Source organism: Rhincodon typus, chromosome 36, assembly GCF_021869965.1.
Source record: "Rhincodon typus isolate 14 chromosome 36, sRhiTyp1.1, whole genome shotgun sequence".
In the NCBI taxonomy this organism is placed as follows: domain Eukaryota; kingdom Metazoa; phylum Chordata; class Chondrichthyes; order Orectolobiformes; family Rhincodontidae; genus Rhincodon; species Rhincodon typus.
This window is the reverse complement of record NC_063367.1, coordinates 22,603,223-22,618,694: the sequence shown is the minus strand read 5'-3', so window position 1 is coordinate 22,618,694 and position 15,472 is coordinate 22,603,223. Positions and strand designations below refer to the sequence as shown.

At 41.7% G+C, this 15,472-nt stretch overlaps 1 protein-coding gene across 1 annotated transcript in view; it reads left to right on the top strand.

Moving 5' to 3' along the window:
- The window catches only part of LOC109919977 (neogenin-like), a 173,679-nt gene that overhangs the window by 129,473 nt on the left and 28,734 nt on the right, over positions 1 to 15,472 (top strand). The window contains exons 8-10 of the mRNA XM_048617122.1: positions 1,559 to 1,775; positions 3,468 to 3,622; positions 13,178 to 13,326. Of these exons, the coding sequence (XP_048473079.1) occupies positions 1,559 to 1,775; positions 3,468 to 3,622; positions 13,178 to 13,326 (521 nt within the window). The remainder of the gene's footprint in view (positions 1 to 1,558; positions 1,776 to 3,467; positions 3,623 to 13,177; positions 13,327 to 15,472) is intronic.

The following is a 15,472-nucleotide window of genomic DNA, read 5'->3' as shown; positions in this document are numbered from 1 at the left end:
TCTGATGAAGAGTCTAGGCCCGAAACGTCAGCCTTTTTGCTCCTATGATGCTGCTTGGCCTGCTGTGTTCATCCAGCTCTGCACCTTGTTGTCTCTGCTTGCATTCAGAACTGGCTTTCCCATAGAAGAAAGAGGGTAATGGTGGGGGAAGGGTGTTTTTCAGGCTGGAGGTCTGTGACTAGTGGTGTTCTGCAGAAATCCATACTAGGACCTCTGCTGTTTGTGATATATAGAAATAACTTGGATGAAAATGAATATGGGTGGGTTAGTAAGTTTGCAGACGACACAAAGATCGGTGGTGTTGTGGATAGTGTAGAAGGTTGTCAAAGGATACAGCGGGATATAGAGCATATGGGCGGAAAAATCGCAGCTGGAGTTTAATCCGGGTAGGTGTGAGGTGCTGCATTTTGGGAGATCGAATGTTAAGGTAAGGTATACAGTTAATAGCAGGACCCTGAACAGCATTGATGTACAGAGGGATCTTGGGGTTCAAGTCCATCGCTCCTTGAAAGTGGCCACACAAGTAGGTAGGGTGGGAAAGAAGGCATATGGCATGCTTGCCTTTATTGGTCAGGGAATTGAGTGCAAGAGTCAGGATGTCATGTTGCAGCTTTATAAGAGTTTGGTTCGGCCACATTTAGAGTATTGCGTTCAGTTCTGGTCACCACATTACAGGAGGGATGTGGAGACTTTGGAGAGGGTGCAGAAGAGGGTTAGCTGGATGCTGCCTGGTTTAGACAGTATGCCGCTATAAGGAGAGGCTAGAAAAACTCAGGTTGTTTTCTCTTGAGCAGTGGGGCCTGAAGAGAGACTTGATAGAAGTTTATAAAATTATGACGGTCAGAATCTTTCTCCCGGAGTTGAAATATCTAACACTAGGGGGCATGTGTTTAAGGTGACGGGGCAAAGTTCAAAGGAGACGTGACAGGCAGGTATTTTACACAGAGAGTGGTAGGAGTCTGGAACACACTGCCAGGGTGGTGGTGGAGGCAGATACGTTAAGAGCATTTAAGGGATCTTTAGATAAATACATGAATATGCAAGGAATGAAAGGATATGGACCAAGGGCAGGCAGAAGGGATTAGTTTAATTTGGCACAACATCATGGGCCGAAGGGTCCATTCCTGTGCTGTACAGTTCTATGTTCTATGTTCTATGTTCTGAGGTGATTTTCCTCTAGTGCTCAATATCAGGTAGCAGTTGAATGCCAGATTTTACTTCCCGCAGTTGGAATATTTTAGGATGGGCTGGATTGAAGAAGTTCACTACTCTAGGAATCAGTGCAGTGCCATTGTGTTTAGCTTGTTGAATTGTGTGTGTAGGTGTAATGTCAGCATGTGCCTTTGTGATGGTGATGTTATTGTAATATGTGTACATACCCCTTTCAGTTCAGCAGTAAGTTGCTCGTTTGCCCTTTCTGTGTTTGTTCATTCTGTTATGTTCCCATTGTGCTTTGGTTTGGTTTATTTTATTTTCATTTTCTCCTTTTTTTATTTTTATTTTTGTTTTGTTTATCATTGTGTCTGCCATCCTATACCCATCCCTACCTGTATCCAAGATGTTCCCATTCCAACGTTTCCCCCTCCCTCACTGACAAGTGCCACTGCTGACCATCTAGCAGCTGCCAAGGCTGGACTCCTGCCCTCTGCTCCTCGGGATGTGATGGCTCTCCTCGTCTCCACACGCTTCATCAAGTTGACTTGGCGCCCACCTGCAGAGCCTCATTCTGAGATCCTCACATACTTGGTTTACTACTCCAGAGATGGCACCAACAGGTAAGAGTCACAATCAATCACCCCTACCCCTCTGCAATAATATTGGTTTTAAGGAATTTAAGATGTATTAAACATGGAGAGACTGTTTACTGGCTCAAGTGTTTCCCAGTTTAAAGGCAATTTAATATTCCTTCATTTTATTTTATTTCAATCAAACCCAATTGTCTTCTCTCCTGATTCATGCTGGCACTCAGGTTCCAGTGACACCAAATGGTGAGTGCTGAACAAACTGAGAGAGGGAGGGGTAGTTTTCTCTTAATACTTGTCTTAGATGGCAGATTGTTGGTGATTTTATCCTCTGCACAGAATGATGAGAACCTGTTTCTGAAAGCATGGGGAAGTGGCCAATTCTCAAGTGACACCAGCATGTCCCTGCAACATTAAAAAGCTTGGTTGACTAGCTTGGTAGAATCCAAACACTTCACCAGTTTTTGGCCATAGTTTAGTAGATCTGACTGCACTATTTCTAAGAACAGGGCAGTTCACCCTGTTGTCTTGACCGTCAACTAACATCACCAAAAAATCAGATTACCTGTTATTTTGGTATTGCTATTTGTGGGATGTTGCTGTGTGAAAATCAGCTGTTGTGTTTTCTACATTATAATGGTATTCAAAAATAGTTGGAGATGTTTGCTGTAATCCCATTTCTCTGCTACCACCGTCTGTTCTATTCTCTCCTTTCAAATACCTCTTACACTTTTAAATTCATCTCTAACCTCTGTCTCATTATTTCTATCCTGTCCCTTATTCTAATAATAATCCTGGTTTACTAAGCATTGAAAATAAGGTTTCATTATTCCTCTTCCTTAATTTATTATGGCCTTCCTTAACTTTTGTTGTCTTAGTGAAAATTATGCCAAATTTATCTATCTCCATTTATCCCTAGTGTCATTCTAGTGAATTTTTGTTATGTCTTGCCCCAGTTTGTTTACCCTTCCTATAATGGGGTGCCTGGAATATAGTCTCTGATTATGCCTCAAACAAATCTTGCTCAAACTTAATACTGATCCCCTGTCTTTTTATGGAAAACCTAATAGCCTGTTTGTTTTCTGTGGCTTTTATGTTTCAACGTCCCTGTTTTCTGATCCATAATGTAGAAAACAGCATATGGTTGTTTGTACAGTCATCAGTGTACCTACATTCTTTAGTCTCTTCCTTCACATGTTGGGGATCATTACAATTTTGGGATCTTCTTTTCGCTGTTATGTTTATTAAAAACTCTTGCTCCACCATCCTCCAACTCTCTTGTCCAAGTGCCGTTTTTTTCTGTGCATTTAGACAGTGTGTTGGGAAATACCTGGCTAAGGGAGGCCACCATGTTCCAACCTTGTCCTTGTCTCAGGTTCACAGATCACATTCCCATGCAGGGCTCATGAATAATGATCAGGATTCGAAATCCCCACTGCTTTTACATCCCTGGTCTAGGGGTATGATTGCATTAACTCTAAGTATATAAGGTAAGCACACTCACACCAGATGAAGCGAAATATTGCCGTATCAGTGGCTCTTCTTTCCCACTCGGCCATTGAGAGAGCTGAGTGAGGTAACTCGACACTGCCCTAATGCAATAAAGACAGCTGTGTTGTCCTTACCTCCTGATCCGTAAGATGTGTGGAGCAGCAAGTATCGTAGAGACGTTATCAGTTCCAATTGGGTGAATTGTGCTGAAATGGTTGTTATTATCTTTAATAGGGAACGTGTGGAAAATACAAGTCGACCTGGAGACTTGGAAGTGACAATTGGTGACTTGATGCCAGATGTGAAGTATGTTTTCCGAGTGGTTGCTCACAATAAGCATGGAGCAGGAGACAGTTCTAGTCCTTTCAAAGTGGCCACCCAGCCTGAAGGTCAGTCCTTGTGATCCATCAATACCTCTATACCTCCGCGGTGATCATCTTTGTATATATGCTTGTCGTGCACTGTAACTTCTGTTCTAGCATAGAAACCTGGCTCTAACCCAGGCCACATTATTGTTACTATTTTCAGTTTTGCCTTGAGCAGCAGCTACAGTTCTGCATGATCTGACCCCCTTTGGTATTTGGACAAGTCACCATTTTTTCCTGTGTAAGCCTGTGTGTCATCAGGATGATGTGAGGCTAAGAATTGACTCCCATATCTTGACCTGATGTCTACACAGAAGCAGGAATCCCTGACTGGTTTATTCCCTCCATTGGTGACTGAAGGTATCGCTGTGACTGATGCCCTGGCTCAGAACAGCCAGTTGTCATGGCCAAGGAACTGAAGCTGCCTCCGTGGATTGTGTGGCTCAGTATTTTGTGCCCACGTTTTAACCTTGTGATGCTCTGCATTTGTCTCGGGCAGCCTACACTCTGCCCACATTGTGTTAAACCTGCATATACATGGCAAGGAAATGGTTAGTTTTCATTCTCTGGTGAGGGAGAAACTGGAATTTATTTATGTGGAATTTTTTTAGAACCAGTTGTTTTAGTACTCTAAAAATTACCTGGCTTCAACGGGCTAGAAATGAGTGCAAGGAAATAGGACAGCTTTTCCATGAGAGTTCCACTGGCTGTATATTACAGAGATCAGGATCAGGACTATGTAGCTGGCTACAGTCTCTAGTGGCCACAGCCTCACTGTTTCATTGAGTTGTGAGTTCCTGGAACTTGCTATGATCTTCAACAGACTATTAAACAATTCTCTATTCCAGAGTTGCATCCACAGCAATTTGTTTAATTCTGTATTCCAAAATTTAAAAACATAAAATGTTGGAAACGTTGCAGTGCACTCAGCTTCTGAAAGGAAAATAACAGCTTTTTGGGTAAAACACAATGTTAGAAATCACATGAAGTCTCAGGCCTGTCATTTTCTCGAGCTGAAACAGCTTTAGGTGTGCTGAGTACATTCAGGTCTGGCAGATTTTATTTCTTTACTCAATAATCTATGCAAAGTTTCTTTTAATCCAAACTTTTGGAGTTTTTCAAAATTTGTTTGAGGGATGTGGGTGTTGCTGGTTCTGTCAGCACTTATTGCCCATCCCTGATTACCCTGAAGAAGGCAATGGTGACCTGAGGTTTTCATTTCTAATTTTCCATTTCTGGAATTTTTTTAAGAAGTACAATTGTAGATAGAACAGAGATGTCTGACCTTCAGTGCATTTGAGCCATTGTGATTAATCTGACTCTCAAAATCTGTTTTCTTTGGGTTTCTATTCCTCACTCCCAGGCTTGCTATTTAGATTAGGTGGGGTTGAAATTTCAGAGAGGCACAGTTTCGCACTTTTGCCTCATTGCTGGATAAATGCTCAATGAGAAGATGATATGATATTGGCAGCAGGATGGTAATGAATGGAATTTAAGATTTACACGAGGTACCCACCTCCGATCTAAGAAGATTTGCTCCTGTATAGAAGGAAACTGTATTCATTAAAACTATCCATTACACATTGAAGACGTTTCCAAATACTTCAAGCTAATGAATTACTTATCGTTATTGTTAAGTAAGCGTCGACTGCAACATTGAAGCACTTCCTCAGCACTGACCTTCATCAGTGTGGCACTCCCTCTGGTAAAGGTAAAGTTGCCAAAGGCCCACAGAGCTGCCCTCATTAGAGATAGATAACTGGTGGTGAGTTAGCCAGAGGGTCACCACACCTCAAGCAAGGGGTGAGGTTGGGAAGGCAGGACCTTCATGGTGACCTCAGCCAGTGCAGGAATTGAACACAGGCTGTGACATTGCTCTCATAGCAAACCAGCCGTCCAGCCAACTGAACTATCTGATACCCTACACCCTCAATATTGAACTTAGATTGACAGCAGTAAATTGGGTTAATGAAGTTGTGACTACTTCCCCTGGAGTGTTTTGCAACAATCTCTGCTGAAAGTACACTTGTGTACATGTCGCGTGAGCAGAAGGTGCGCTCAGTCCACATTGACAAATAGCCCATTGATGCTTCTATTTCACCTTGAAATTGGAGAGTCGCTGTGTGGGTGAAGTTCCAGGGTGGCCAACACTCCTGAGGTTATCCTATTTAGAGTCACTGCTTCATGGGGAAAGAGAGAATTACTGTGTGTTTATTATTGTATTCTTCACAGTAGTTGCACTGAGCAGGCAAGAACTGCTTCCAGTATATGTGTGGCAGGAATGTAGCAGTTATCTGTGTCCCTTTTTAAGAGAGTGAAGGTGTGTGAAGGCATGTTCAGTGTGGTGAGGCTGCAGGTGTGTGTGCAGGCTGTGTTGGCATGCAGCTGCTGGCTGTGATGCCAATCGGTGTTGCGGCACTAATTGAAAGAAATGGGTCATGACTGAATAAAGCAAACAACTGTCAGGCTTGTCCAAGTTGGTTTGATTTTTTTTTGCACCAGTAAGCATTGTTAATTAAACATTTTCATCATTGTGTTCAGTGCAGACATGATAGTTTGAATTTCATTTTCTTTCCCACTTCTGCAGAGTGGTTGAATTTACTAATGTTCCTTTGTGCAGAGGATACACGGAGGTACCTATTTGTAGCTTCACTCTGAGGTCAAGCAAAGGCACGGACAATCCTTCAGGTTGGCAATGAGCCATAAAGAAAAGCAATAAATCTGATTTAGAAATATATTCCTTTGTTTCTTGCATATGTGACCTTGTGATAACCTAGATTGAGTTTACACATCAAGCACTTATGTTCTGTAGACCTGATTTCAATATTGAAAATAATTTCTAATTTCCAGTAAAAGAGCAAGGATCAGAAACATGCCTTTAGTCCTAAAAGCCAGTCCCTTCTGGACAAATCTTGATATCACCTATGCACATCCACATTATAGAGCAACAGGTCAGAGGAGGACCCTGAGACAAGGAGACAGCATGACCTAGAGGAGTGGGTGAGCTGAGGACCATTAGGAAAATAGTAGTATGGGAAATGAGGGTCAGATAATGGTAGGAAGGGACAGTGAGAGTAAAACTTAAATATACACCAACAATCAAAACTACATGTTACAAAAATCACAAAAAGACGAAACTTAAGACTCTGTATCTGAGCGCACATAGCATTCATTATGAAGTATCAATTGAAGTGAGTAAATAAATGGCTATGATAGCTATTACAGAGACATGGCTTCAGGATAACGGGAATGGGTCCTGAATATTGAAAGGTATACAATATTTAAGAAAAGTAAGAAGATAGGTAAAGTTGGAGGGACAATAAATCAAGGATGACATTGTTTAAGGTGACGTTTGTACAGGAAATGAGGATGCAGAATCAGTTTGGGTTGACGTGAGGAATGGTAGGGGAAAGAAGTCACCAGTGGAGGTGGAAGTACAGACCCTCGAACAGTAACCAAAATGTTGGACAAAGTATACAGCAAGTAATATTGGGTGCTTGAGATAAAGGGACTGCAATATTTATGTGTGACTTTAATCTATGTGTAAACTGGAAAAATCAGATTGGCAGTAATAGCCTGGATGAAGAGTTAGAATGCTTTAGAGAGAGTTTCTTCGAGCAGCATGCTCTGGAACTGACCCAGCAACAAATTATACTAGTCTTTGTATTGTGTCATGTAATAGAATTAATTAATGACCGCAGAGTGAAGGCACACCTAGGTAACAGTGATCACAATTTGATTGAATATTATCCACCATCAGTGGTTAACTGAAGAAGTTAGGGAAAGCATCGAATGTAAGAAAAAGGCATATAACCGTGAAAGCAAAGTGCAGGTCAGATGATTGGTCAAAATATAAAGAATGGCAGAGAATGACTGAAAGATTAATCAGGAAGAAATTAGAACACAGCTACATTCTCTGTAATTATTTCTTCCTTCCTCTGGAGTCCATGCATGATAGTGACTTCAGTCAGTGTGCAGCCGTGCTGCAAAGAGGTGTTGTTGATATGAGAGGAAGTTAGCTAGGAAAGTAAAAGCAGATACCCAGAGTTTCTACAGGTGTTTAAAAAAAAAAGAGTAAGTAAAGTGAGTGTTCACTGTCTAGAGAATGGGAATGGGGAGTTAATAGGAGAAAATAAGGCAATGATAATAAATGAACACATATTTTGCTTCTGTCTTCACTGTAAAGGATACAAAAAAACATTCCAGTCATAGCTGTAAACAGGAGGTGGAAGTGAGAGAGGACCTTACCAAATTATGTTATGTGGGACACATTGCTAAGCAAACTGATGGAGCTGTGAGCTGACAAGTCTCTGGGTCCTGATGGACTTCATCCTAGGGTCTTGAAAGGGGTGGTTAATGAGGTAGGAGATGCCATTGTTGTTAATTTTTCAAAATTCTTTAGATTCAGATAAAGCTTAGACAGACTAGGCAGGAGCAAATATAATGCTGCTGTTCAAGAATGGATGGAGGCAGAAAGCAGGGATCTATGGCCCTGTGAACCTGTAGTCTGTCATGAGGAAGTGTTAGAATTGATCATTAAAGAGATTATAATTATACATTTAGAAAATCGCGGGAGGTAAATGGGAAGTGTGAATGTATTAGGGTTCTTTGAAGCAGTGGGTAATGGTGCAGTGGGTATAACGGAGCCTTGAGATGTTCCATTTTTGGATTTCCAGGAGGCATTTGATAAGGTGCCCCATCAAATGTTATTGTGGACAATGAAATCTCATGGCGTAGGGGTTACATATTAGCATGGATAGGAGAATAGATGACTCGCAGAAAACAGAGATTATATATAAACAGGTCTTTTTCTCATTGGCAGGATGTGATGAGTAGAGACCTGCAGGGGACTGTGTTGGTGCCTCAACTTTTACAATTTGCATCAATGACTTGGATGAGGGAAATGAACGTGTGGTAGCTGAATTTGCAGACCATACCAAATATGTAGGAAAATATGTTGTGAAGAAGATCTAAGGAAGTTGCAGACAGATATAGTCGGTTGATAAATTTAACAATTGAAATGTAACGTTGGAAAGGGTAAAGGAGTTCACTTCAGCAGAAAAGCGTGCAGAATTTTATTGAAATGGGGAACAATGCAGAAGTCTGTGACGCAGGAGGATTTAGGTGTTCTTGTGCATGAGTCATAAAAAATTAGGATGCAGGTACAGCAGATGATTTAAGAAAGATGATGGAATGCTATTTATTACAAGATTTGATTTGATTTATTTATTTTCATGTGTACTTGTTACATGTATTTGTCACAAATACAGTGAAAAGCATTGTATAGAATCATAGTCATACAGCATGGAAACAGACCCTACGGTCCAACCAGTCCATACTGACCATAATTCCAAACTAATCTAGTCCCACCTTCCTTTGCTTGTCCCATATCCCTCTAGACATTTTATATTCATGAACTTATCTAAATGTCTTTTAAATGTTGTAACTGTGCCTACATCCGCCATTTCCTCTGGAAGTTCATTCCGCACAAGAACCACTCTTTGCATTTAAAAAAAATTGTCCCTCATTCTTTTTTAAATCTGCTTCCTTTCACTTTAAAAATATACCCCCTAGACTTGAAATCACCCACCCTAGGGAAACGCCACCTGTCAATTCACATTATCTGTATCCCTCATGATTTTATAAACCTCTATAAAGTTATCCCTCCACATGTTACAGTCCAGTGTAAAATGTCTCAGCCTATCCAGCCTCTCCATATAACTCAAACCATCCATTCCCAGCAACATCTTGGTAAATCTCTTCTGAACCCTCTCCAGCTTAATAATATCCATCTTATAGCAGGACGACCAGAGCTGGATACACTTCTCCAGAAGAGGCCTCACCAACATCCTGTACAACCTCAACATAATGTCTCAACTCCTTTCCTCAAACGTCTGAGCAATGGAGGCAAGCATGCTAACACCTTCTTAACCACTCTATCTATATGTGATGCAAACTTCAAAGAAATATGTGCCTGAACCCCTAGGTCTCTCTGTTCTTTTAATTGTATAAGTCCTGCCCTTGTTTGTTTTACCAAAATGCAATATCTCATATTTATCCAAGTTAAACTCCATTTGCCAGTCTTCAGCGCATTGACCCAATTGACCAAGAACTCTTTGTAATCTTAAATAACCTTCACTGTCCATTATACAACCAATTTTAGTATCATCTGCAAACTTACTAACTATGCCTTCTATATTCTCATCTAAATCAATTAAATAAATGAGAAACAAAGGGGGACCCAGCAATGATCCACGGGAAGTAATGTATAATGTTGCCACTCTCCAATGCCATCTTACAACACAGAAAATAAACCAAGACTTGGAATATAAAGGTAGAAAATAAAGAAATAAAGTTAAGAGTTCAGCTTTACAGTTCTTGTTAAGTGCTTTGCTTTTGGTCTGGATCCGGGCTTTTCCACCCAATGCTGAGACCAACACCAGCATTTGGTTCCTGACCAACACTGACACAGGATTGTGATCACTCCACTCTTGACTGATATCCTCTCCCAAACCCAGGAACTTAGAGACCTGTTGCTGTCCCAGTACAGTGCCAGATGATGTGCTGTCCTGCCTTGAGGATACTGAGGGAGCTTCTTGACACATTGTCAATTTCAGACTTGCATGTAAATAAGGACAAGGATAGAGAGGAATTGAACATAAGAATAAGGATGTTATGCTTCAGTTATACAGGGGGGCATTTGTGAGATCATATTTCAAATACTGTGTGCAGTTTCACTTGTCTTCTTGAAACAAATGATGTAAATGCATTGGAGGTGGTTGAGAGGAGGTTTGCTCGATTAATACCTGGTATGAGTGGGTTATATTATGAGGAAAGATTGGACAGGCTGGGTTTGTTTTCACTGGAGTTTAAAAGAGTGTGTTCTGAATGATCTTGACATGCTGGAACTGGAAAGGATATTTCTTGTTGGTGACTCCAGAACTAAGGAACATTGTGTTAAAACTAGCATTTGCCTTTCGGGACGGTGGTGAGGGTTTTATTTTCTCGGGGCTGTGCGAATTTGAAACATTCTGCCTCGGAAGGTGGTGGAGATGGAGTCATTGAATATTTTTAAAACAAAGTTAGGTAAATTCTTGTTGGGCAAGAGAGTCAAAGGTGATAGTGAGAGTCTGGAAATGTGGAATTCGAAACACAGAGAGACCAGCCACGATCTTAGCAAATGGTTGAACAGGCTTGATGGGCTGAATGGTCTACCTCTGCTTACATTTCATGTGATCTTTATATTTCTCCATTGTACATATTCACCTCCACAATGCATTCTTCAAGTTCACTGCTCCAGCTTCTAACACTCTCAGGAGCCCAATATCCACCTCTACGTTATCTACCTTCACCCAGCTATTGGTGACTGTATCTTCAGCTGCCTGTGCCCTGAGTTCTGGAATTCTTCCCATAAATTCCCCACCCCTTTATTTCTCTTTCTCCTCCTCTAAGATGCTCCTTAAAATCTCCTTCTCACCAAGCATTTGGCCTTGTGTCCAATACTTTACGTGGTTTGGTCTTTTGTCTGATGTTGCTTCTGTGAAATGCCTTGGAATATCTTGCTATGTAAAAGGCACTTTATAATTGGATGTTGGAACTTAAAAAGGCTTGGGAAACAGAGATATTCTGTTGATCCATTACAGAGCAAGATAGCTGTGTCAGTATACACTGGTTTAACATGACAACAGCTAGGATTCTGTGCAAGTCAGTTGTTAATTTGGTAGCTGTTACATTTGCCGTACACTCCAGACCAACTATTCAATGTTTTTCAGTTGATGCTCCATGTGATGAATATTCAACTTTCTATAAATCTCCCTGCAAGGTGATGGTTAAAGTTGAGGTTATTCAGTTTTTGTTTTGAGAAGGTTAAGGTGACACAGTGGCTCAGTGGTTAGCGCAGCTGCCTCATAGCGCCAGGGACCCGGGCAACTGTCTGTGTGGAGTTCTCCCCACGTCTGCATGGGTTTCTCTGAGAGTTCTGGTTTCTTCCCACAGTCCAAAGATGTGAAAGTTAGGTGGATTGGCCATTCTAAATTGCCCATATGTGCAAGCTGGATGGGTTAGCCATAGGAATTATAGGGTGGGTCTTGGTAGGATCCTCTTCGGAGGGTCGGTGTGGCCTCAATGGGCCAAGTGGCCTGCTTCCACACTGTAGGGATTCTATGATTCCAATGTTACAAATAAAAGGTTTCTCCTGAAAACACTCTCAATGGTAATGATAATTCACCATATCCACTTTTTACTTGATTGGCCATTTCTTCTGGGGAGATCCTGGCAGTAAATGTTGGCTGGGGCAGCCTGGGTGTAAAAGCAGGTTCTGTCCACAGCCAGTGTATACCAGCCCTAAACCCATCACAGCCAGTCTGTGCCAGTGTACTTTCCAGCCATAAGCCCATCACAGCCAGTCTGTGCCAGTGTACTTTCCAGCCATAAGCTTATCACAGCCAGTCTCTGCCAGCGTCCTTTCCAGCCCTAAACCCATCACAGCCAGTCTGTGCCAGTGTACTTTCTAGCCACAAGCTGATAACTGTTTCCCCAACTTTGGAGTAAGGTACATTGGTGATCCATTTCCCCTCTTTATATCAGGGGGACTGAGGCCAATTGATGTACCCCATCTACCATCTTGACAGAAGCTGGCTGCCCTTGTGTTCTAGCTTTGGATTCACCATTTTGTTAGACATTTTTTGTCTAATCCAATCACTCTGTATGCACATGCAGCTTCAGTTCATTTCTGTTTCTATTGTAAACATTTCACAATTCTTTTTGAGTTATTTTCATAATGAATTTCTGTGTCTACATTGTAACGACTTAAACCTGTCACATTGTAGTCACTGGCACTAGTGACAAGGGGCTGTTGTCATAATGTGATCAGTTTGCATAGTTCATGATTCATTTCTCAAGCATGAGTATCCCATTCTGATCCTGTAAAATTGCTAACCAATCCAGTCTCTGATTGGAAGTGTATTTCCATAGCTATTGCCTAACCTCTTACCTATGCAGATGCCTTTTCAAAATATAATAATAAGAAATAGAAATTGCTGGAGAAACTTAGCAGGTCTGGTGGCATCCGTGGAAAGAAAGTAGAGTTAACATTTCAAGTTCAGTGATGCTTCTTCAGAACCCTTCAGAACTGCCTTTTTAAATGCTGCTTCTAATTTTTGCTCCATTTTAACTGTATGCCCAAACCCCCTTCACTGTTCTCCCTGCTTCCTCTCACTGGCACCCAGCACTATATGAGCAAGAGATATCAACTACCAACACTCACTGCCTGTTTCATACTTGAGTACACACATAGCCATTTCCTTGCTCACTCTTTCATTTTTCATTTCTTTCACTCACTCACACTAAAGCAGTAGTGACTGTATAGTGACGTATTGCTAGACATTGCTCAAGAGGTTAATTCATGGTCAAGTGTGCCTGTCCTTTGCAAATATGTAAATGCTGAAATCATCTCCAGTGTACTTCCTGGAAGGAGTGGAAACAGAACTGGAGGGCAGTTTGGTTACTTTGTTGATCATTTCACTGCTTGTGGATTCCCTTTGTTAAAATCTGAAAACAGACACTGTCTTTGTTTTTCAGTTCAAGTGCCAGGACCAGCTCAGAATCTGGTTGCACAAGCAAACTCACCGACCTCGATCACAGTCACATGGCAGGAGCCTCACTCAGCCAATGGGCCGATTGTAAACTACAAACTTTATTACATGGAGAAAGGGGCAGATGGTGAACAGGTGAGAAAATCATCCAGGCCATTCCCTCTGACGGAAAATTTCACTGGGACCATCAGCATTAGGAAGCCCAGGAAATTTAGACAGCAACAGTTAGTTAGCATCAAGATTGGGTGTTTAAGGCATCTGGGTTCTTGGAGAAAGAAAAGTGATTCTGTAGAATATGACAAAGAATGAATTAGAATAGGGGTGGAACTAGGGACTACTCTTTTCCATAAGTAACTTAAAACTTACAGAATTATAGTCACTGTTCCGGAAATTCTCCCCCACTGAAACTTTGATCACCTGGCCAAGCTCATTCCTCAATACTAGGCCTTCCCTGTTGGACTATTTACGTAGTACATCAAGAAACCCTCCTGGACCCACTGAACAAAGTCCCCCCAGTCCAAGCTTCTGGCGCTAAAGGAGTCCCAGTCAATATAGAAGAAGTTAAAATCACCCACCACAACAACCCTGTTTTTTTTACATTTTTCGACAATCTGTCTGTTCACATATCTTTTCCCGTTCTCCTGCTGGCTGTTGGGAGGACTGTAATATAAACACATTGAAGTAATTACACCCTTTCTATTCCTGAGCTGCACCCATTTAGGCCTCACTTTATGAGCCCTCCAAGTCCTCTCTCAGTATTGCTCTATTCTCCCTAATCAGTAACTCATTTCCCCCAGCTCTTTTACATCCCACTCTATCTCGCCTGAAACATCTAAATCTTGGAACATTAAGCTGCCAGTTTTGTCCCTCTCTCAACCAAGTCTCAGTAATAGCTAGTAGTTATATATACTAATCCAAGCTCTAAGTTCATCTGCCCTACCTATCATACTCCTTGCATTAAAACAAATACACTTTTGACCTCCAGTCTGCCATGTTCAGTAACCTCTCCCCGCTCTGTCCTTCCTCTTAGCTTTCCTGGCCTTAGTCTCTGACTCCTCCTTGGTCATTTCAATTACTCATCTCCTGCTCTGGTTCCCACCCCTCAATGTAAGAAAAAGGTTTGAACCTGAGGAGGAAGTAGTGAGTGAGGAGCTACTGACTAAGGAGATGCCAATGTAAAACGCAAAGAATGTAGCTGAGTTACTGGATTTTTTCCCTTGAGGATGTTGAGGTTAAACCACTGTAACTTGTGTTAGAATAATTAAATCCAAGCATTTCAGCTACTCCACTATACGTTGTCTTCAGGGTATAGTCATGCACAGATTCATACCTGTCTCTGGATCTGTTATTGTTTAAGAACTCATAATCTTTATATCAATTTTTCAACTACGGAATTGTCGTATTCATGAACTGCAGCCAGCTTACTCTGTACCAGTGATATGAGGCTTTTCTCCAAAACTGTACTCCTCCCTTTGCTGTTGTGAAGTGACTTTACACAGGTTACTTGTACAAAATGACCCAAGTGCTGGTGTTGTTGTGAAGAATTTTGTTAGGCTAATGATTACAACACACAAAAGATGTGAGATGGGCGAGTTCAGGTACTGGAGGATTGCGTTCTCTTTGACTCAGCGACCTTTCCTTCTTGTGTTGGCAGAACTTTATGTAGAGGCCAGTGGCTGAGCCCTCTTGTGGACACAATCCCGTTTCAGAAGGTGACAGGACATGGGCTGGCATTTTCCCAGGATTATCATATCACACTGGGAGGGTGGGACACCAAACCACTCCAAACTGGGCCCTCCTGATATGGGCAAATTGCTGCAGGATCAGGTAATGGCCCTTAATTGGCTGGGTCAATGGCTGAAATGGATTTCTAATCAGCAGCTGACCAGCCATCTTCCTACTGCCAGCCCAAATGACACAGCAGCAGCAGTAACACCATGGGTTCTGCCCTCCCCTCACCAAATCTTTTCCCCTAAACTTGCTTCAAGCTGCTCACCTCCCAATCCATTTCCAAACCTCCCTGAGAATTCCAGCCTGCATTTCTGTTCTATTCTTGTGAACTACGGGATGGGAAAGTTGTGAGGAAGGTGCAGCGTTTGTCAGAAAGCAGATATCGTTAGAAAATGGGACTGGTTTTCATAGAAAGGTCATTGTCCTGAAACGTGAACTCTACTTCTCTCTCTCTCTGGATGCTGCTAGACTTGCTGAGTATTTCCAGCATTTTCTGTGTTTATACCAGTTTTTTTTAATCACTGTTTTTAACCATCAATCCCTGACTGCT